At 45.2% G+C, this 23,557-nt stretch overlaps 1 protein-coding gene across 1 annotated transcript in view; it reads left to right on the top strand.

Annotated features, from left to right (window-relative positions):
* The window catches only part of KIF24 (kinesin family member 24), a 51,753-nt gene that overhangs the window by 27,061 nt on the left and 1,135 nt on the right, over positions 1–23,557 (top strand). Inside the window, exons 6-11 of the mRNA XM_008141975.3 lie at positions 1,962–2,083; positions 2,901–3,006; positions 13,291–13,362; positions 15,413–15,522; positions 19,868–22,081; positions 23,225–23,318. Of these exons, the coding sequence (XP_008140197.2) occupies positions 1,962–2,083; positions 2,901–3,006; positions 13,291–13,362; positions 15,413–15,522; positions 19,868–22,081; positions 23,225–23,318 (2,718 nt within the window). The remainder of the gene's footprint in view (positions 1–1,961; positions 2,084–2,900; positions 3,007–13,290; positions 13,363–15,412; positions 15,523–19,867; positions 22,082–23,224; positions 23,319–23,557) is intronic.

Below are 23,557 nucleotides of genomic sequence, written 5' to 3'. Positions count from 1 at the left end.
TGGTTGGGTTAATTTGCATACTTGCTCCTGATTGGCTGGTGGGTGTGGGTTGTGAGTGTAGTGGAGTGATGGTTAATTTGCATATTACTCTTTCATTGGATAGGATAGGTTCTTTTCATCACAGAAGGATTTATCAGATAGTCCCTTGAAACTTTTAGCAAACTGTTTATAAAATTAGTACATTCACAGTATGACTCTAAATTTCATTCTAAAATATAATTCTAAATCTCACACACAGTTAATCTTTAAAAACATTAACTATTGCTCAGACCATTGAGGAACTTAGTTAAAATTTTTAAATGCATAAGCCCCTGCTTGTTAAGATATTTTTGGCCTATTGTGGAAGTTTGATTGTTAACTTTTGGACTCTTAATTTGGAAACTGTAGCTATATTCAGTATGATATAAATTAAAATTATGAAATGTGCCTCGCTAACATGGCCAAGGGTGAACCTGAGGAGGGGCGGTGAAGGACTGAAGAAAAGACAGACAAGAGAATACAGCAGGGGCTTGGTGGATCTCCCGTGCCTGGATGAGAATACAAAAGACCCAGCCTGCAAACCCATGCTTTATTTTATAGTCTGATTAAAACAAGGGTAGATTAACATGTATACAAATGTTCTTGTTTTGGCAACACCTGCTGCACCTCCCACAGCCCATTAGCTACTTAGGAAGGAATTAGGGAGGCCTACAAGGTCAGGCTTAATTATGCTAGAGAGCTCTACGCTCCAGGCTGGGACTTGTTTGTGGCCCTGCCACAGGTCAGCCCAAAGCTTGACCCTAGAGCCGCTCCCTACAATGAAAGATTGAGAAAAAATGAGATAGGACTTTCTTACCTTTAATGTACTTCAATATAATAAATTTATTGTCAGTGCCCCATAGTGTAGTAGAAACCACATGGGCTTTGGAGTCATACATACTGAAATTGGAATTTGGTTCTGCCACACAACAGCTGTTTGTGAGGAAATCAACCTCTGAGTTTATTCCTCAACTGTAAACTGGGTCTAATAATACTCATCTCACATTAGGCTGTTGCGAGGATTCTATCAAATAATATATTTAAAGTTGTTCACCTTTTTTTTTTTTTTTTTTTAATATATTTTATTGATTTTTTACAGAGAGGAAGGGAGAGGAATAGAGAGTTAGAAACATCGATCAGCTGCCTCCTGCACACCCCCTACTGGGGATGTGCCCGCAACCAAGGTACATGCCCTTGACCAGAATCGAACCTGGGACCCTTTAGTCCGCAGGCTGACGCTCTATCCACTGAGCCAAACCGGTTTCGGCTTGTTGTTCACCTTTTGAATCTCAGAAATTAATACCCCTTCCCCTATCCAAAATAAGGGCAGCATATTCATATATGGCTGTGTTTTCAATGGCTAGAGGCCAATCCTGAGAATTTCCCCATTCCCTGTGGCCAGAGGCACCTAGGTTAGTCTTTATTCCTAATTGGGGGGGGGGGGGGGGGGTTGGGCATTGGTCTCAAGGGAAATCATGGGCTTATGGCAAGTGCAATAACTCATCAATTCCATGTTCCCACACATCAAGCCTGACTCCCTTTATGACTACATATTGGTGAAACGGGTGAATGTGATCAGTCATTCCATGATGCACATTTCTGTCCTTTGCTTCAATTACTAAAATAGGTGGGAATTATGGGACCTTGCTTTGGAACCAAGTTATGCCCTAGGGATTTTTGTCATGCTAAATCCATCAAAGATATTAAAAAATATATGAGATCAAGAAGTATTAGCTTTCGAGCTACTGAATGTTCTCCCCAAGATTAGTATTCCACGTTATTTTCATTGGGTACTTACTCTGTATGATTTAGTGTTTGGGTCCCTTTCAACATGAAGAGGGAAAAACTGCAGTGTACTGACAAAGTTACATGTCTGGTCTCTTGGGAGCCAGAGGGCTTTGTTTACTCCTTGGGGAAGTCACTCTATGGACTTTATTTTTTAGGTGATTCTGAAGGGCAGCAAGGAGCGGAGCACCGGGGCCACTGGAGTTAATGCAGACTCCTCCCGCTCTCATGCTATCATCCAAATTCAAATTAAAGATTCAGCCAAGAGAACATTTGGCAGGTGAGCTGGAAATATTCAGGAATTGCATTGTCTGCCTTTTCCTAATGTGACTTTGAAATATGTGTTATCAACAACAGGACACCATGCCACCACAGAGTTCTTTATTTCAAGGATAGAGTAGAGTTCTTAGCCCTGAAATAAATCATTGTACTAAAGTGCCATCAGTTGATTAATCATGAAGTAATGGCCTATTGTTGGTCAACCCTAAGTTATTAAAAGGAACATTGATTGCTTCTAATGTGAAACACAGTATCAGCAGAGGAACAGCAGAGAATGCATCTCAGAGAGCTTACAGGCCAAAAAAAGAAAAAGGAAAATTAATCCATCCTGCTTGAAAGAAACCATAAGACAATTGGGTACATTCATTGCTTCTCTGGTGCTATCTTAGCAAACTCTGCCACACTGATGGATGAGCCTATCTCACCTCTGAGTAATGAGTCTTTTTTTTTTTTCCTTTCTTTCTTCCCTTTTTTTTTTTTTGGCTGGAAAGCAGCCCACAAAAGTTTCTGTTTAATTATCTAAGTGGTCCCCTAAGTGATTTACATTGTGGTCATTTAGCCTTATGGGAAGAATGTTTTATTAATTTCAATCATACTTTCTCACGAATGATTAAAACCAATGAAAGTGTCGGGTTGAACAGTGCCAGCAGCAGCAGACCGATCAGAATCTTGCAATACTTTTGGAAAGCTGACAGTAATGTGTGTGTTTTTCTGAGTATGGGCCAGTGTTCATTTCTTCCGGCTGTCACAAAATGCTGACTGATATAAAAATAAACCAAAGCTCCATAGAAATCATCCCTGCTGTGTCTTTTCTCTAGGATCTCTTTCATTGACTTGGCTGGCAGTGAAAGAGCAGCAGATGCCAGAGACTCAGATAGACAGACAAAGATGGAAGGTGCAGAAATTAACCAGAGTCTTCTGGCTGTAAGTTGTTCTAAAGCTTTCATCTAAAAATCATTCTTGAGAGATTTTTCCACTCTTTACATGCAGCCAGAGTGGGTAAGGGTGGGATGGAATCAACAGAGCAAGGGCATGCTTTTATCTGGCAGTGAATTCCAGGAATGGAGATGGAGGCTGCCCAATCAGATTCTCAGCAATTCTAGGCAACTCTTCCCTATTCTCTCTGTCTTCTCTTCCTCTGGTCACTCCCTGCCAATTAGGAATAGAGAAGTATTTCTAAAATTACTGAATGGTTAACTTAGGTAAGCTTTCTCCCTCATCAAGTTTTAAAATTGCATTAATTTTGCAAACATACAAAACTAGAACAATAGTATAATGATCTCCCGAATACTTGTCACCCAGCTTCAACATGTGAAAAATCTACCCAATACTTTTCCTTCCCCTAGTTGCATTATTTTAAAACAAGTCCTGTCATCAAATTATTTTTCCACAAATATTATATGAGATAATATTTTTAACATAATTATACCAGTATCATACCTAGAGAAATAATCATTTAATGTTATCTATTATCCATTAAGTAGTATAGTTTCTCCAGTTATCCCATAAATGTCTTTTTATAGTTGGTTTGTTCAAATCAGTATGTAAACAAGATACTTTGATATGTCTCTTTTATTTCATTATCAGTTCTCTCTCTCTCTCTCTCTCTCTCTCTCTCTCTCTCTCTCTCTCTTCTTATCCTACCTAATAATAGACAAATATGCAAATTGACCGTACCTTCGCTATGCCCATGATTGGCCAGGAGGCGCAGGGGGGCGGGACTCGGGATGGCTGGGGTAGCTGATTGGGCCGGCGGGACGCTGAGCTGCGTCGCCAGCAGAGGCACGAGCTCAGCGTCTGCGCCATGGCTGTGCTGCGGCACAGAAGGGGCCTCTGGGGCAGCGAGCTGACGTCCCGCCACGCGGACTATCAAAAGCGGGGGAGCTGAGTGCCTGTCCACTCAGGCACTCAGCTCCCCCGCAATCGAAAGCAAAAGTGTGGGAGCTGGGTGCCTGTCCGCTCAGGCAGCAGGCCTTTCAGAAGCCTCCGCCATGCCAGAGGCTTCTGAAAGGCCTGGTGCACCAGCGATCGAAAGGAAAGCGTGGGAGCTGGGTGCCTGTCCAGAAGGCACCGGAAGCTTCTGAAAGGCCTGGTGCACCAGCGGACAGGGACCCAGCTCCCCGCGATCAAAAGCAAAAGCGTGGGAGCTGGGTGCCTGTCCACTCAGGCACCAGACCTTTCAGAAGCCTCCGTGGCGCCGGAGGCTTCTGAAAGGCCTGGTGCACCAGCGATCGAAAGCAAAAGCGTGGGAGCTGGGTGCCTGGTGCACCAGCGATCAAAAGCGAAAGCGTGGGAGCTGGGTGCCTGTCCACTCAGGCAGCAGGCCTTTCAGAAGCCTCCGGCGCCTGGTGCACCAGCAGACAGGCACCCAGCTCCCCGTGATCAAAAGGGAAAGCGTGTAGGGGACCCTACACGTGCATGATTCAATCATGCACTGGGCCTCTAGTATCAATATATTCATTTAAGAAAACTGGGTCATTATCCTACAAGATTTCCTACAGTCTGGATTAGGTTGACTGCATCTCCATGTTGATGTGTAACAGTACTATATCCTTTATCGTTTCTATAAAGTGGTTAAGATCTATATTTGTGCTGTTCAGTATGGTAGCCACTAAGTTACATGTGCCATTGAGGACTTGAAATGTAGTGAGTCTGAATTGAGATGTACTCTTAGTGTAAAATACACACTGGATTTTGAAGCATATAAAATAACTATTTTTTCCATGTTGATTACATGTTGAAACAATATTTTTGGATGAATTAGATTAACTAAAACATAATTAAATTATGTATTTAATATTATAATTAATATGTATTAATGTGGATATTAGGAATTTAAAATAACATATGTTTTATATTTGTAGCTCACATATTTCTCTTGTGAAAGTGCTGATCTAGAGGACTGATCAGATTTAGGTTTTATTTTTTTTTTTGGCAGAAATAATTCATGGGTCATTCTTAGACTTCCTATAGGAACACATCAAGAGGTACAGAATGTCTGGTTGTTTCTTTTTGTGATTTTAAGAATTAAGAAAGATTCAAGTATTGTCAGCCTATTTCCTCCATTATAAAGTTTACCATCAGCCTTTTTAACCTAATGGTTTTAGAGCCCTTGATGTGCATCACTTATATCCATTGTTTCGTTAGGGATTACAAAATGGTGATATTCTAATTCTAGTATTCTTTCTGTATTTATTAGCTGGAAAGAACTTTTTCTCAGCTCTCTGATTATCCTGAAATATAGTTCATACAGTGGAGGCAAGATAAATGCTAGATTTTTTTGCCTTTAGTCACCAGTTTTCAGAATGAGTTGGTATCCTGGTAACCTAAACATGACCAATGAGTTTGTTTACTTTTTTGTTGGTTTTTGTATTACTACTAGGGGCCCAGTGCACAAATTCATGCACCTTCAACGGCTGCTTGTGGGCACAGGGGTGGGTCTCAGCCCATCCTCTGCGCCCCTGCCCAGCCCCTCCCACTACAGCCCCCAGTCCCCTCTCTGCCAGCAGTCCTGCTCCTGCTGCCGCTGCTCCCACGCGCTGATGGCACCAGCCTCTCTCGCACCCCCTGACGGCACAGAGCAATTGGGGCCGGTGCCATCAGTGGCTGCGAGTGGCGGCTGCTGCCCCGATCGACCCTCAGGAGCAGGGGGAGGTGGAGAAGCCCTTAGGGGTGATCGGGGCTGGCAGCCGCTGCTCGCCCCCACTGACGGCGCCAAGCGATTGAGACTGGCGCTGGGTGCCGGCAGCAGGTGTGAGTGGGGCCAGTGCCAGCAGTGGGTGCAAGCGGTGGCTCTGGCGCCTGCAGCGGGTATGAGCAGGGCCGTTGCTGGCAGTGGGTGCGAGAGGCGGCTGCCGGCCCCGATCACCCCTCAAGAGCAGGGGGAGGTGGAGAAGCCATGAGGGGTGATCAGGGCCAGCAGCAGGTGCTAGCGGTGGCTTCGGCGCCAGCAGTGGGTGCGTGCAGGACCACATTGTGCGGGAGCAAAGAATTTTCAGTAACCACCAGAGGCTCGCCCATATGATAGCGACCGGCACCCCACCTTGGTCTGGCACCCCTGCTCACCTGCTCAACCATCCCACCTTGGCTGAAGCCCGCCATGTTCCGCGCTCTGCCACCCACTGCCAATGCCCGCCATGTTCCACGCGCACCCCCTGGTCGTCAGCACACATCATAGCGACCGGTTGTTCTGTTGTTTGGTTGTTCCGCCTTACGGTCTATTTGCATATTAGAACTTTATATATACAGATAAACTCATCATAATCATTATTCTTTTGCTGCTTAAATTGTGTATCTTTGGCTAGTGAGAGCCTTTTCAAGTACCGTACTTTCCGGCGTATAAGACTACTGGGTGTATAAGATTTTCCTGGGTTAAAAAGTCATCTTATACGCTGGAAAATACGGTATATTGGACTATATTGATGGGATTAGATATAATGGATTAGATATATTGGACTACCGTATTTTCTGGCGTATAAGACGACTTTTTAACCCAGGAAAATCTTATACACCCAGTCATCTTATATGCCGGAAAATATGGTATATTCCTGTGTTTCTTTGACCCAACCCTACTAGTCCCTGATTGCTTCTTGGCTTTCTGTTCTAAGCTCATCTTGTACATTTCCTTCCCCAGGTTTGAATCAGCCATTTATTCATCAAGCCCAGTGTTTTAGAGGAAAATGGTATTTAGAGACTATTTAGGGGTGCTTACTACCATTGGGTTAGTCCTTGCTTCTAGATCTTTTTAAAAAGATGGACACAGCTAAGAGATAGATAATCTTTTTGAAAGAGAAAAATATATCAGGGATTATAGGGTTTCCCCAAAACACTAATTTGAAAGAATATATATACCCCTATGTTCATTATAGCATTATTTATAATACTAGAGGCCCGGTGCACGAAATTCATGCACGGCAGGGGGGGTGTCCCTCAGCCCAGCCTGCACCCTCTCCAATCTGGGACCCCTAGAGGGATGTCCGACTGCCCGTTTAGGAGGATCGGGCCTAAACGAGCAGTCGGACATCCCTCTCACAATCCAGGACTGCTGGCTCCCAACTGCTCGCCTGCCTGCCTTCCTGATTGCCCCTAACCGCTTCTGCCTGCCAGCATGATCACCCCCTAACCACTCCCCTGTCAGCCTGTTTTCCCCTAACTGCCCTCCCTTGCAGGCCTGGTCCCCTCCCAACTGCTCTCCCCTGCAGGCCTGGGTCCCCCCTCCCCAACTGCCCTTCCCTGCAGGCCTGGTCGCCCCCAACTTCTCTCCTCTGCCAGCCTGGTCACTCCTAACTGCCCTCCCCTGCAGACTTGATCACCCCCAACTGCCCTCCCTTGCAGGCCTGGTCCCTCCCAATTGCCCTCCCCTGCTGGCCTGATTGCCCACAACTGCCCTCCCTTGCAGGCCTGGTCCCTCCCAACTGCCCTCCCCTGCTGGCCATCTTGTGGTGGCCATCTTGTGTCCACATGGGGGCAGGATCTTTGACCACATGGGGGAAGCCATCTTGTGTGTTGAAGTGACAGTCAATTTGCATATTACTCTTTTATTAGATAGGATAGAGGCCTGGTGCATGGGTGGGAGCCAGCTGGTTTGCCCTGAAGGGTGTCCCGGATCAGGGTGGGGGTTCCCTTGGGGCATGAGGCAGCCTGGGCAAGGGGCCTGTGGTGGTTTGCAGGCCGACCACGCCCCCCAGCGACCCAAGAGGAGGCCCTGGTATCTGGGATTTATTTATCTTCTATAATTGAAACTTTGTAGCCTTGAGTGGAGGCCTGGGCCCGCCAGCTTGTGTGGAAAGCTTGGCTTCCTCCATTGCCAGGGAAACACAAGCCTCCTGCTCGCTCCGTGGCCGCAGCCATCTTGGTTGGGGTTAATTTGCATACTTGCTCCTGATTGGCTGGTGGGCGTGGGTTGAGGGTGTAGCGTAGTAATGGTTAATTTGCATATTACTCTTTTATTAGATAGGATAGCTAAGATATGGAAGCAACCCCAAGTGTCCATCCATAGGTGAGTGTTTTAAAAAGGTCATGCTACATATATACAATGGAATATTACTCAGCCATAAAAAAGGATAAAATCTTACCATTTGTGACAGCCTGGACGAATCTAGAAGATATTATGCTAAGCAAAACAAGCAAAATTGAAACAGACTCATAGATACAGAAAACAGACTGATGGTTGCCAGTGGGGAGGACTGAGTGAAAAAGGTGAAGGGATTAAGAAGTACAAATTGGTAGTTTAAAAATATTCAGAGGGATATAAAGTACAGCATACGGAATATAGTCAATAATATTGTAATAACTATGTATGGTGCCAGGAGGGTATTGGAAATATCAAGGAGAACACTTTTTAAAGTATATGATTGTCTAACTATTATGTTGTATACATGAAACCAATATAAAGTAATATTGAATGTAAATTTCACTTGGAAAAAAAGTTAAATAAAAAACTATATCGAGGATAAGTAGCAATAAAAAAGATTATAGTTTTTGCTTAATGTTTTCAATTTATATTTCTTTACCTTTTCTATTATGCTAGAATTCTTAAATTCTAAAACATTACTTAGTGTATTTGTTCTACTTCAATATATATGTATTTCAAAATAATGCTATTATTACTCATAATATGATTATTGAATTCAGATTAAGACTTCTTTGCAGTTTCCTTTTTATCCTTAGGTTGTATCCCACTGGGGATATATAATCATAATATTGTGTTGGGAAGTCACTTGTAATAATTCTTCTCTATGTGTTTAAACTTATCAGTTTCATATTCACTTAAAGTAAAAATTGTAAAACAAGCCGCATTCAGAGAAGTCTAGTGTCCACCCCTGTCCCCTTAGCTCTTATTTTCCTCCTTTTTTATAATTATTTATATATATATTTGTATTCACCCCTTTTTCTCAGAAAAAAAAAATGGTAGCATACTGTAAACACTGCTCTGCACTTTGCTTTTTTCAGTTAACAGTATCCTAGAGCTCACTCCATAGCAGTTTATAGAGATCTTTGTTGCTTTTTCCAGCTATAATAGTGTTGAGATCTTTGTTACTTTTTCCAGCTATAATAGTGTTGCCTGTGCCCCATTATTTAAGTCCTTTTGATCAGGACTGAAGTCTCCAGCTAGGCACATTATTTCCAGACCACATAAGGGGTAAATTGGGAGGCTATGAGAGGTGAGAGAAAGACTAATTTTAGACTTACAGAAAAAGTTGCAAAAATAAATACATAACGTTCCTTCACCCAGCTTCCCTAATGTTAGCATCTTACATAACATAGTAAAATTATCCTAAATCAGGAAACTAACATTGCTGTAATACTATTAACTAATATACAGACCTTGTTTTAATTTCACCACTATTCCCACTAATGTTCTTTTTCAGGTCCAGGATCCTATATGTAATACATTTAGTTGTCATATTTCTGTAGGTTCCTCAGTTTTTGTCATTCATGGCCTTAACCTTTTGCACTAGGATGTCGAGTGTGACTCGACATGGTTAGCATTAGAATAAAGGAATCGAGAAAAAAGCAAGCGAGTGCAAAGGGTTAAACCTTTGTATAATGCTGGGCAGTTGTTTTGCAGAATGTCTCTGAATTTGGGTTTGTCTGATGTTTTCTTATTATTAGATTTAGGTAATGAATTTTTAGCAAGAATTCCACTGAAGTTGCATCCCTCTCAGTGTATCATATTACATGGTGTGTGAAGTCACCACGTCTTATTACTGGTGATGTTAACCTTGATAGCCTAATTAAGGTGGTTTAGGCTGGGCTTTTCCACTGTAAGGGTATAATTTTCCCTTTGTAATTAATATTATGGGAAGATATTTTGGAGCTATGCAAATATCCTGTTTACAGCACACTTTTGCTGCGCAATTTTAACATCCATTTCCTGTGGTGTTTACCTGATGGGATTCTCTGTTCCCATTATTCTTTCTACATTCATTAGTTGGACTTGCTGTAAAAAAGAGCTGTTCTTTCCAATTTATTTATTTATTATACTAGTGGCCTGGTGCACAAATTTGTGCACATTGAAAGGAAATTAATTAGAAGAAATATTTTAATATCGCTATTCGCCCCTTCTCTATAATAGAAGAAATATCTTTAAAATCACTATTTGCCCTTTCTCTATAATAGAAGTGTAGCAGAGGTACGGTCAATTTGCATATTTCACGATGGACATTGACAGATCGAAACACATGCGTGCGATTGGCGCCAGCGAGAGCTTTATATGTATCGCGCATGCGCAAGTCAACTTAACCTTTTATAGATATAGAATAAACTTGCTTAATTAGACCTGCTTTCTGATTTAGCTAAACTTTTTCCAACCCAGTGAAGCACCCCAACTTCTCTTTCAGGTAATTGTCAGCAACACAGCAGTAAATATCAACATGAAACAGATTATTAGTGTAGATCATGCAGGGAAAACAAAGGGTAAAATATTTAACTGCAGCAATGTTTGACTATATTCTGCACAGTGAAAAAACCTCAAGTCATTTTCAAGGTCCACCATTTCTTCTTTTCATTCGGGTCAAGTTTCTAAGCTTTCTAAATCTCCGTTTTCTGGCTAATGAAAAGAAAATTGGATTCCACCGAGTCTCCTATCTACCTACTACAGGAAGGACTTCTATGAAGAAACTCCAAGAAGGCTGGTCACTAGGGAGAGGAAGCTGGGCACTGCTACGTGCTGTCATTACCCAGCACCCACAGACACCGTTTTCGGGCTGGGCTGGGCTGTGGGCCGCATTTTGCACCATGGAGTCTCTGTATCAGCTGCAATTTGGTGGGGTGTCGCTCCCGGGTGGTGGTGGGGCCTGTGTCCCACTTGGGGGAAGCCGAGTGTTGCTTTGTGGGCACCAGGTTCGCAGTGCTGTTTCTCTGTAAATTGTCAGTGCGCGAAGCTCCTGCATTGAGCATCTGCCCCCGGTGGTCAGTGCCCATCATAGCAACTGGTTGGACAGTCAGACACTTAGCATATTAGCCTTTTATATATATACTAGAGGCCCGTTGCAGGAGGATTCCTGCAATAGGGCTTCCTGCGGCGGTCTCTGCCGCCCCGCCTGCTTCTCTCCCTTCTCCCCCTGCCTGCTTCACTCCCTTCTGCAGAGCTTGGCTTCCTTCTACGCTGTCTTCAGTCTTCGCTCTGTGCCTGGATATGCAAATTAACCATCATCTTGGTTGGGTTAATTTGCATACTCTCCTGATTTGCTGGTGGGCGTGGCTTGTGGGAGTAGCAGAGGTACGGTCAATTTGCATGTTTCTCTTTTATTAGATAGGATATAGATTACTTATAACAGCAAATAGATTTTTTTATTGCTAGATTATAATCCATTTCTATCATTACTTATTTTGTTGCTCAAATTATCCCAGATTTGACTATTGCAAATTTTTTCAAATTGGCTCCTGTGTCCTTTTGACATGCCCCATCATTATTTGAGCATCTTCTTGCCTTTTGGTACTACAAGATGTCACACTCTTACCTTGTACTTTCCTAGCCCTAATGCTGAAGTCAACCATTTCTCCAAGGAACCCCAGAACCAATATATTTTAAGCACTTACTATATGCTAGTCAGTTTAGTCTTCACAACTCTGTGAAGTTAAGCAAGTTCTCTTATCCCCACTTTATAGTTCAGGATTCTGAGGTTCAGGTGGATTAAGTAAATTAGCCAAGGGTCCACAGCCTCTAGCTAGAAATCTTGTGATTTTCATATTTAAAACTATGGTCCATCCCAGCCAGTGTGGCTCAGCGGTTGAGCATCGACACAGGAACCAAGAGGTCCCTGATTCAATTCCTGGTCAGGGCAAATGCCCAGTTTGTGGGCTCGCTCCCCAGTAGGGAGCATGCAGGAGGTAGCTGATGGAGGATGATCCTCTCTCCTCAATGTTTGTTTCTTTCTATCCGTCTCCCTTCCTCTCTCTAAAAATCAATTAAAAAAATTTTTTTAAACTATGGTCCAGGAATCAACTATGAAATTGGGAAGGAATATCTATGAAATCATACAACCCTTTGGGGCTTGACTATGCCTATCTCACATGGGCAGCAGCATGTAAAGGGCCTGGGAACAAGCCATTTAGAATAGGACAAAAAACTTGTATTCTGTGAGACGCACAAAGGTGCCCCTTGTTTCTTTCTTACTTTCCTTGGATAGTCTTGGTGTTTAGTAAAATCTACTTTCCATTTCCCAAAGACTCATAGGGTTTGGTGGCCACACTTAAACTTGAGTATTTAAGGGGCAGGTGAACTCAGGGGCATGGTTTGGTTATCTGTTCGTCCATTCTGAAGATTCTTCCCAGTGCTAAAGTTTGGGTATATTGAACTAATTTGCAACAAAAGAGGACATTGAGACTCCCTTATACTTTCTTATACCCTGCAGCTTCTGTGATAGAGAGGGGTTAGCTGCAGGCATCTATGGTTGCAATCACAAACAGCCACAGCAAAAGCTACTTACTTACCTGTTCTCAGTGAACTCCCAGCACTGGCACTTCCAAGGGATTCCTTCCATTCTCTTTCCTCCCTTCCTTTTCATTTACTGCCTTTTAGCCTCAGTGCATGACTCAGAAATAGATCTCTCCTCCCTTGATCCCCACCCTTGCTCTATCTGTTGCCCCTGGAGGTCTGCATATCCAGGTCTCTGCTGGCACTAGTGATGTCCTGTGAGCACTTCTCTGACAGGCTAGTCCCAGGAGCAAGTGATTTGCTCTTACCTTTAGGCCACAGTCCCTGCTTTTTTAAAATGAGGAGGTAGACCTAGGTATTCTCAGTTCCTTTCGAGCTCTGACTCCAGAATTTTTCCTGCCCCAGGAAAAATATAAGTTGCCTCAGACAACTTATATTTTAGTCTACACTTGAGGCTACATTTATAGGTGTGTACATGTGAGCTGGGAGTGGTATAGATATTTTCTCTAAATGCTTCTGCAGTTGGGGGAGAGAGGCAGCTTGCAAGCCGGAACTGCCACTATATAAGCTTAGACTCAGGTCCTGTGGGAAGGGCTGTGGGTTTGTCTGTTCCATGCTGTCAGGGCTATTTACTGCTTTTAAGTTGGGGGCCCTTACCTAGGCACAGCCAGCATAATGTTTCCCAGTCTAGCTTGATTTTTCTTGTTGAACAGGAAACGACCAGGGCATTTAACTTTTTTTTGAGAATTGACTTTCTTTTGAATATAAGAAAAATCTGATCTGTTACTCTCTCTTTGCATGATGTTTGATGTGCTTCTTGTTTGCAGCTGAAGGAATGTATCCGAGCACTGGATCAGGAACACACCCATACTCCCTTCCGGCAAAGCAAATTAACTCAGGTAATGTTAAATGTGAGTTTTGAGTTTGTTCTGATTCTCATTGTTCCTTCTTCCATTCATCTGTTCATTCAGCAGAGCATCCACTGTCAGTAAGGCATGATGCTAAGCATGGCAGGGGGTGAGAGAGGAGGAGTCATGTTCCTTCCAGGAGCTCTCATGTATAGGAGGAGAGGGGAGCATACTCAGGCATAGAAACTTGGGGTATGAGGTAGCCAGGCTCCCATGGGGGCAGCAAAGCTCTTCCATCATCCATCAGCTTTCTGCTTATTTCTAAGTACTTAGGGGTACTTTCTTAGCTGTAAGACTTAGACCAGTGTTTCAATACAAAAACTAATGGCTGCAGTTAAAAAGAATGATAGATTTTTTTTTTTACCTGTACTGATAGGAAAGATGATCAAGATCTGTAATTTAAAATATGAAATGAGAAAAAACTATACAGAAAAATTGTACATTTGTTAACTGATTATTCTGAGTGGTAGAACTATATATAGGTAATTTTTTCTGCTTTTTTTTCTGTCATGAAAAATGTGTTCAGACTTATTAACAGAAAACACCAATAAGACAGCATCTGTAATTGCTGCAGAAGATGGCCCATGGAGGAGTCTGCCTGGTGCAATCACTTGTGAAGACAGTATGGGTGCCCCTGGTTCCTTTCTTCACCGAGTCCTATGCACACTAGAGGGCAGACTAGGTAGAGGGCGGTTTAGGTGAAGATTGTTGTGTTCAGGGAGAAGTTTCAACTAGACTAGCAGCTCCACAGGGGCTGGAGCAGACCCTGTAATAAATAACATAGCTACTTATTAGGCAGAGTTGGTGATTTAGGATTCGATTGTGTCTTACCAAACATTTCAACTAGGGACCTAGGAAACCCTTCTTAAAGGTGATTAGTCCTCATCTCAGAAAAATGTGTTCCTATTTAGTTAAAATAATAATAATTCAAACAGTACATACAAGTACAAAGAAGAGGGGGAAGGGTACCAGAAAATCCCACCTCCCAGTGACAGTCACTGCTGTATTTTGGTAAACATCCTCCCATGCATCTCTCTGCGCTTGTATATGAAGATCCACCTGTATCCCTAGCCAGTTCCTCAGTGGTTAGAGCATCGGCCCTGAGGACGGACAGGTTGCGGGTTCGATTCCGGTCAAGGGCACATACCTCGGTTGCAGGCCCGTCGTGGTGCATGTGGGAGGCAACCTGTCGATGTGTCTCTCTCACATCAATTTTTCTCTGTCTATCCCCTTCCCTTCCACTCTCTGTGAAAATGGAAAAAATTTCCTCCTGTGAGGATTAACAATAAAAAAGATCCACCTGCAGAGTTATTGAATCATACCTTTTCCCTTCTATAATAATTTTAGGTGTTTCTGTGTACCTAAGTACATAATTATTTTAAATCATTGTATTGAGTTTACAGTTATCTAGTTTGTTCTGTTTATAAACTCTTCGATTTGCCAAACCAGTGTGTGCATTTTTTACATTTTCATACATATTGCCAAACTGCTCTCCCAAATGCTTGTACCAGTTCATGGTATACAGTACATTGGCAGTTTAGCAGTTTATAAGAGCCCATTTCCCTAGGCCCTCAGAAGGCAGGGTATCATGAGTCTTTCTTAATCTTAAAGGTGAAAAGAATATTAGTTTTTTATAATGGTTTATTTGCTTTTCTTTTTTATTAGTTTTTTTAAATATTTTTTTATTTCAGAGAGGAAGGGAGAGGGAAAGATAGAAACATCAATGATGAGAGAGAATCATTGATTGGCTGCCTCCTGCACACCCCCAACTGGGGATTAAGCAACCCGGGCCTGTGCCCTGACCAGGAATCGAACCGTGAACCCCTCGTTCATAGGTCAAAGCTCAACCACTGAGCAACACTGGCCACGCTGTTTGCATTTCTTTGATTAATGATGGAGTAACTTTTTTTGTATTTATTATTTGTGTTTCTTTTGTGAATTGCCTTTTTGTAGACGGGAACTGTGGCCCAGTGTCCTGCATACAATCGTCAATATGCCCTTTGTTAGTTGACTTCATTGGCCTACCTTCTGTTTTGGACAGGTCCTGAAAGACTCTTTCATCGGCAATGCCAAAACCTGCATGATCGCCAACATCTCACCAAGCCATGTTGCCACTGAACACACTCTGAATACCTTGCGCTATGCTGACCGGTGAGTCCTTCTCAGGTGTCAGGTCATGCACACATGCGTGCGTGCCTCTGTGTGTGTGTGTGTGTGTGTGTGTGTCTGTGTCATACATACACAAAGATCTGACCTTGAGGTCCACAAGTCTGTTCTTGGGGAAATGATACTAACATCAGGGATTGTGCCCTTGGTCATTTGAAAAATGTGATCAGGTAGGCCCTGGCATTTTACAAATGTGACTGTGACAAGAGGAAGGTGACACATTCCCTTGTTCAATAGTCTTTAAATGGCTAATGGGAGATGAAATATTTTTCTGGAGTAGAATCTTCTCACTAGCCTCTGCCCTAATTATAAGAGATATAATACACTAGAGGCCCGGTGCACGAAATTCGTGCACGGCAGGGGGGGTGTCCCTCAGCCCAGCCTGCACCCTCTCCAATCTGGGACCCCTCAAGGGATGTCTGACGGGCAGTCAGACATCCCTCTCACAATCCAGGACTGTTGGCTCCCAACTGCTCGCCTGCCTGCCTTCCTGATTGCCCCTAACCGCTTCTGCCTACCAGCCTGATCACCCCCTAACCACTCCCCTGCCAGCCTGAGTGATGCCTAACTGCTCCCCTGCCAGCTTGTTTGCCCCTAACTGCCCTCCCCTGCAGGCCTGGTCACCCCTAACTGCCCTCCCCTGCAGGTGTGGTCACCCCTAACTGCCCTCCCCTGCAGACCTGGTCCCCCCCAACTGCTCTCCCCTGCAGGCCTGGGTCCCCCCCAACTGCCCTTCCCTGCAGGCCCAGTTGCCCCCAACTTCCCTCCTCTGCTGGCCTCGTCACCCCTAACTGCCCTCCCCTGCAGACTTGATCACCCCCAACTGCTCTCCCTTGCAGGCCTGGTCCCTCCCAACTGCCCTTCCCTGCTGGCCATCTTGTGGTGGCCATCTTGTGTCCACATGGGGGCAGCCATCTTGTGTGTTGGAGTGATGGCCAATTTGCATATTACTCTTTTATTAGATAGGATATTACTTGTCAAGGCAGAAGCACTTAGAAGAAACCAACCCAGACGTTATAGAAGGATAAACTGAGGCCCAGAGAAGGGCAGGAGCTGTTGGCAGACCTAGTACCTCTTACCCTGTGGACACGTGTTTCCTATGGGAGGTGAAGATGCTCTCATTACCATCCTCTCCTCTGGCTGCTTTGCTGCCTGGTTCTGTCTTACATCCTTCTCTTTAGTCTCTCAGGAGTTGTCTCCAAGATTAACAAACTATTTGAGGGAAACCTATTATTTTATTACTATTGAACAATCTTTAATATCCATGGCATTTTATGAAACGCATTGAAAAGATGAGCTATCATTTAAGTTCCATGAAAACAGGAAGGACCCTTACCTGTCTTTTTCTCCCACTCTGTCTCTGTTGCCCATACAATACTTGCTTCCTAGCAGATACACAACAGCCTGATCACCCCCTAACCATTTGTGAATGAAAGGAGGCGCTCCTCCTGGGTGTCAGGGCTTGAGTGAGGCCTTCTGTGTACTTTATCTCATTTAAATAGGAGAGACCATTTACAACATGGTTACAACACTGGGCTCTGGCGTCATCCTGTCTGGGCCAATACCCTGCCTCTGCCACTAGCTAGCCTGGGACAAGTTTCCTTCCAAAAGGAAATAATAATGCCTACCTCACATAACAGTTATGTGGAACCAATGAGGTAATACGTATGAAGAGCTTAGCACCATGCCCAGTAGTGAGGACTCAGTGTACGTTAACTTTCGGTAGTAATATTAGTAGGTCCCCCAAATAAGTTTCCTGAAGGAGGTTTCTTTTATTACATGGCTTTCCTAATGCCAGCACACTAGCCCTGCTAGAAGAAAGTGGCTACTTCACAAACTGAGATCAGATAGAAGATGCGTGATAATCCAAAATTGTTTCCATAAAACCACTATGGCTTGAAGTTCTTCTCCCCTTGTTTTCATTACCCAGCTTCAACAATTATGAACTCTAAGCTGATCTTGTTTCATAACTCCACCCAGTCCCCAAATCATAGACATCATATCAATTGCTTGAACTTCATCATTAGGAACAGACATTCCTCTCAGTGCTCAGTAAAGGAAGATGGAAATAACCCTTTATCATAGGGGATGTACTGAGTACAATTGAGAAATCATTTGAAATAATTTTGGTTAAAAAAAAAAGAATAGAAAAAGTACAATAGAAACAATGTCTCCCATTCAAAGTAGTCTGATAAATTATTGAAAATAAATATGAAAGCCATTTGTTTTATATGCTCAAATGAGGCCTAATTTTAAGTAATAATCTATGCACACATAGAATGAGAATGATTTTATTTCTTAAAATTTCCTCTCTGTGTTTTAAAATTTTCACCTCTCCACATACTAGAAAAATGTTGCTAAGCAGTCCAAAAATAAAGTTCCAGCTGGACCCCACAGGTATATCAGAAGAGAGCTCTGTGACAGGAGTGACTTTGGTCACAGAGTATTGGAAGCATTTAGTATCGATGACCAAATTACCTATAAGATTCCTTCTGGCACTAAGGTTTCTAGAAATATTTCCTAGGAGGAATTTTGGTTTCTCTCTTAATGAAACTAAAATAGCTCAGATTTTAATAACAAGAAGTAATTTGGAACCATTTAGACTTGCTGTGGCACCTGCCAACCCATTCTTTGTACAGTATGCATGCCCTACTGCAACACCTAAGCAAAGGTCCGTCCATCCATGGACACAATTCATGTCTTGCTACATCTCTTTGCTTAGCTGTGTTATCTGCTAGCCTTGCTTCTCAGACTAAAAGGAATATTTAAATCAAGTTTCAGTGTCAGATTTACTATCTTGGTTTTCAGAAATGGTCAGAGGAGTCATTTAGCCCCCATTGAGGATTGTATTAAAATCAAAGCAATGGAAAAAACATTTTCCAGGAGCCCCCAGGCAGAAGTACTGCTCCCTCTTAGGAGATTTTAATGCAGAATCTACAAACCAACCACAGGAGAGTTACATTTTTACTTGAAGTCTCCTTATAATTCCTAATTTTTATAGTGTTTGTGTTAAGTATTACAGAGTAAGAGACTTTAATCTTGGCAACTGAATCCTAGCAGAGAGCTAATTCTGGGTTTTTCTATGTTCTCCTAAATTTCTGTGTGGAATAGAGCATGGTTTTCTATTTCTCTCTCTGGGGGCGATTTTGACTCCCTAGGAACATTTGGCAATGTCTGGAGACCATTGTGATTGTCGTACTTTGGGAGAAGTGCTACTGGCATGAAGTGGGTGGAGGCCAACGATGCTGTCCAACATCCCACAGTGCACAGGAGAATCCCCCCACACCCCCAACAGAATTTCCTGGCCCCAAATACCTCTAGCGCTAAGGCTGAGAAACCCTGGGAATAGACAGGTATTTCCCCCTTACTGGTATTAACACAAGCCTGCTTATTTCCCTAAGGCTTTTGCTTCCTGAAGTGTCCAGCAGGTTTGAGGGAACTCGTTTTCTCAGAAGCCTGAAAGTAGATGGTTTTCAGGAAAAGAGGGCCCAGTTTGTGGGGGAGTGGGAAACATGAAGCCCCTGAGTTGGCCCACCTTCAGGAAGCGTGGAGTGGGCCCTTGTGGGGAGCCGGCTCAGCCATGGCACACTCAGCCCCAGGGCGCCTTATATGCAGCGCCAGCTCCGCCAGGTTCGGTGACCCAGAGTGGGGGCGGTGAAGGCTTAGAAAAGACAGACAAGAGAAGGAAAGCTGGGACTCGTGGGACGATGCTTCCCTGATGGGGACCCCAGCAGCGCCGTGGACTACAAGCCGCATCTTTATCGCCAGATGCCACGAGGCAAAGTAAGGGCGTGGTCAAGATGTTCACAGCATTCTCGTGGGTTTCAGTCCTACTCAGCTACATGCACCTGATCAAGCTTTGTTTACTTGCAGCCTATATCACTTAGGCATGTGGGGCCACGTGTTCGGACCAGAGGTTCAAGCTTACAACTACAGCTGTTGGCTATAATTGTGCTGGGAAGGCTCTGCCCTCCAAGCTGAGACTTGCACGTGGCCACGAAAGGACTGTGTCCTCTCATCAGGCCAAGGCTTGAACCTGTCCAAACACTGTAGCTGCGCCCCACAGGCCCTGCGTGGATGTCGTGAAATTCTGACTCTAGCTCCTCTGGCCTGTCCGTGACGTGGGACTGTGGTGATTTCTAAAACTTCTGATTATGGAATGTTGGGTGCATGTTTATATCCTTAGAGAAGACATTGATCTTTTTTGTTCAAGTAAAGAGGGCTCCCAGTCCTTGTAATTCTTTGCTTTGGTTTTGTTTCCCTGAATGTTGTAGAAAAGGAATTATAGAACATTGAAGAATCACACTTAACATAAAGTGGTCCTTTACAGGGTCAAAGAACTAAAGAAAGGCATCAAATGTTGCACTTCAGTTGCCAGTCGAAATCGGACATCTGGAAACTCTTCTCCAAAACGAATTCAGAACTCCCCTGTGGCCCTGTCAGGGGATAAGTGTTCTCCCAAAAAAGTCAAGCTGGGGCTTCAGCAGTCACTCACAGTGGCACCTGGCTCCACAAGAGGGAAGGCCCATCCTCTGGCCAGCCACTCACCCAACATCCCTTTTACTTCTGTACCTAAAGTCCCTGGTAAAAAGGGCAGTTCCAGAGGGAGTCCTCGAGAGTGGGTCATTCAGACTAGCCCTGTCAAAGGAACTGTGCAGTCTGGACAGTCAGCCAAAAAAAAGGAAGAAGAATCAGCTTCATTGTGCTCTGAGAAAAATCAAAACGGCAACAAAACTGCCCTTGGGTGCGGAAGCAGGGCCCCTGGCCCAGGACACGACCTGGTGCATGGTAAGCTGGCCAACAAGTGCAAGAAAGTGCAGACTGTGCAGCCAGTGCAGAAGCAGCTTGTGTCACGGGCTGAGCTCTCCTTGGGCGATGTCCACCACTTAGCAGAGTACAGTCAGGGCGACACGCTTCCTAGGCCTGCCTCTGAAGCTTGGACCAACATCCCTCCACATCAGAAGGAGAGGGAGGAACATTTGCGCTTTTATCACCAGCAGTTCCAGCAGCCACCACTCCTCCAACAGAAGTTAAAGTACCAACCACTGGAAAGGCTTTTATGCCAGTACAGGCCCCAAGAGGGGCAGCTCCAGAATGAGACCCCTCCTCCCTTGCACTCTTATCCTGAGAGTCATGATGGAGCCCAAGCTGAGGACCTTGATGACAGCGATTTCAGTGAAGATTCTTTCTCACATATCTCCAGTCAGAGGACCACGAAGCACAGAAACACCCTGGAGAATAGCGAAGGTTCATTCTTCCTTCATCAAAGAGAACAAGGTCCTGAAAGGCGGCAGAGTCTGCTTTTTAGCCCCAAGTTAGATGGTGATGAGAAGAATCTAACTGGAAGCTGGATGTACGCCAGGAATCCCACAAGCCACAGAAGAGCAGCAGGTGATCATGGCCACAGCCCAAGTAAAGTGCCCTTGGACTGGAGCAAAGAAGAGGACTCTACCTCCTCAGGGCCTTCTCCCAGGGACATACTGGCAGAGAAGCCTTACTGCTCACAGGTAGACTTTGTTTATAACCAGAAAAGAGGCAGTGGCTCAGCCTCGGATTTCAAACAGGATGCCTTCAGAAGTGATGTTCCTGGACAGGCTCAGGGCAGCTCACCATCCCTGAAGGAAGAGGATTTCACTTCCTCACTATCCCTCATTGCTGTTGCTGGATCCCCAGACCAAAGAGACACAGTCGGCACACCTCTGAAGGAACTCGGTGAAGGCAGCCTAAATGTGGCAACCAGAACCATGAAAACCAGTCATCCTTTCCAAGGAGAAGACTCTCAAGAGGAGTTGGGCATGTGCTCTGAATCTGCTTCTGGGCTGATGGCTCCCCTCACTGTGTCCCTCCTGGAGAACCCCGACGATGAGGGCCCTCCTCCCTTGAAGCAGCCAGCCCAGGATGGGGCTACACACAGCCTAGCGGGCACAGAGGGGCCAGCTGTGGGCCACACAGTGTCATCTGGTGATCAAGAGGTAGTCCTGCCAATGTCTCTGACAAGTGGGCACCTGTGGCGCTCATCATCTCCCCCTGACAACAAGCCTGGTGCTGATCTGCCAGCCCTGTCCCCATCACCCATCCGTCAGTACCCACCTGACAAGCTGCCCAACAGGGAGGCTGACCTGGGAGAGGGCAACCAGAGCAGAGAGACTGCACTTCTCTCCCTGAAGCACGTGGCTAGTGAACAGTATGATGCCAGTGCTGAGGAGACAGAACTGAACAGTTCCCAGGGTTTCTCAGGAAAGCCCTTCCCCACCATTCATGCAGGAGGACCCTACTGTGAGCCTGCACCCACCCCACAAACAGGAAGCAGTGATGTGGCTGAGCAGCCCTGGGTTCAGGAGAGAAAGCATCTGGCAGGGCTCGGTTGGCAGGAGCTGGATTTGTCCATAGACTCCATCAAGTTGCCCTGTTACAATGAGGACATTGCTTGGCTCAAACATAGGCCAATCCAAAGGTGCTTAGCAAGGCCAGGCTCTCCCCTGGCTCCCAGCTGCTCTCCCAAGACTGCCGGGACACTGCATCAGCCCACCCTGGGGCACGCACAGTAAGTTGGACTCTCTCCCTGAGACTTGAGCTCCTTTGGCACCCCTCTCCCACCCAGTTTAATGTTTTACCTATTCTGGGAATGGCTATGGTTAGCTGTGTCAGAGCTATACTGCAACCAGAGAAAGGCTTTGTTCAGCTTTTCAAGGAAATCTGTCTAGATGCACCTGATATGAGTAACGGATTGGAGCAGGCCTACCAGGGTGGGTGGACCCTCTGCCTGGGAAAAGAGATGTGAGAAGGGAGGACCTGTCCCCATAAGCAGGCCTATGACCTCTGGTGAGATCAGAATCCTCTTCATTCTGTTGGGTCTGGGTTCCCAGCAACCCATTAGCTTGGTGGTGTGCCCTCAAAGCTAAGGTTGGGTACCTCCCAAGATAGGCAAAGTAAAAATGGGGTGGGGCTGTCATTGTGCTGCTTGCCCCAAAGGATACTGTGTGTGGACGGTGCAGCAGAGATGAGATAGCAGCCTTAGAGGATGTGAAAGAAAGGAGGTGGAGTATCTAGCAGACCCCCTCACAGTATCAGAAGCCTCAGAGCTGGAGGGCAGGGTGAACAAGTACTTCCTTTATGAGGCTACAGCCCTTTTTGGGTCTCCTGTTACCTAGGCCAGCTGTCTGTCTGCTACTCACTGATGCTCAGGCCAGGGCTGTGGACAGAGGCATACAGGTGAGGGGGGGCCTGCCTCTCCTCGGTAGACAATCTTGTTGTCTCCGTGGTCTCTACCCATCAGTAGGGTCTGACAAAAGGCAGATCCTCTGGCTTCTAGGTCAAATATCCATGTTTTGGTCCTGGACCCCCCAGAAGTAGAAATGACAGCAGGCTAGACAGCAGGCTCTACCTTGTGCCAAGTATGCCAGCTGGAGTGGCACTGCCTTGCCCCTTTCTGCAGAGAAGCTTAGTGTACCTGGGGAGGTAGGGAACAGCTCTAGAAGCCCCCATCTCTCACTGGTATTTCCTAGTCTCTTGACAAATCCTGAGAACAGGTGAGGGGGAAGGAGGTTGGGTGAGTTGGTCCTTGTCAAAGCCTTGACCACTTTGGGCAGAGCCAGCTCCTGGCTTGGAAATGGGGCTCAGTTCCTAAAAGCTACCCAGGAGAGATGGGAGGCCCAGAGGTTCACAGCATCCCCTCTGGTGTTCCCAGGCAGGTGGTCATCCGAGCACACCAGGAACAGCTGGATGAAATGGCCGAGTTGGGCTTCAAAGAGGAGACACTGATGAGCCAGCTGGCTCCTAATGTAAGTGGCCTTGGCTGGACACTCAGGGGCTGTTGGCAATTAGTCTGTAGTAGCAGGATGGTCAGCTTTGTTTGCTGTGGGTAGGTGTGGGGTAAGGGTCTGCGCCACACGCTAACCATGGTTGAGGCCTTGGGCCTCCTCTTGCACTCCTCTGGGATAGCTTCAGGGAGTACAAGGACAGGTGGGAGATGGTTCTCCACTCCCCACTCCCAGACTAAAATGCTTCTGGCCTCTATCCT

This window comes from Eptesicus fuscus, chromosome 15 (assembly GCF_027574615.1).
Source record: "Eptesicus fuscus isolate TK198812 chromosome 15, DD_ASM_mEF_20220401, whole genome shotgun sequence".
Classification (NCBI taxonomy): domain Eukaryota; kingdom Metazoa; phylum Chordata; class Mammalia; order Chiroptera; family Vespertilionidae; genus Eptesicus; species Eptesicus fuscus.
Note: the sequence above shows the minus strand (reverse complement) of the source record. Positions and strands in the feature narration are given on the sequence as shown.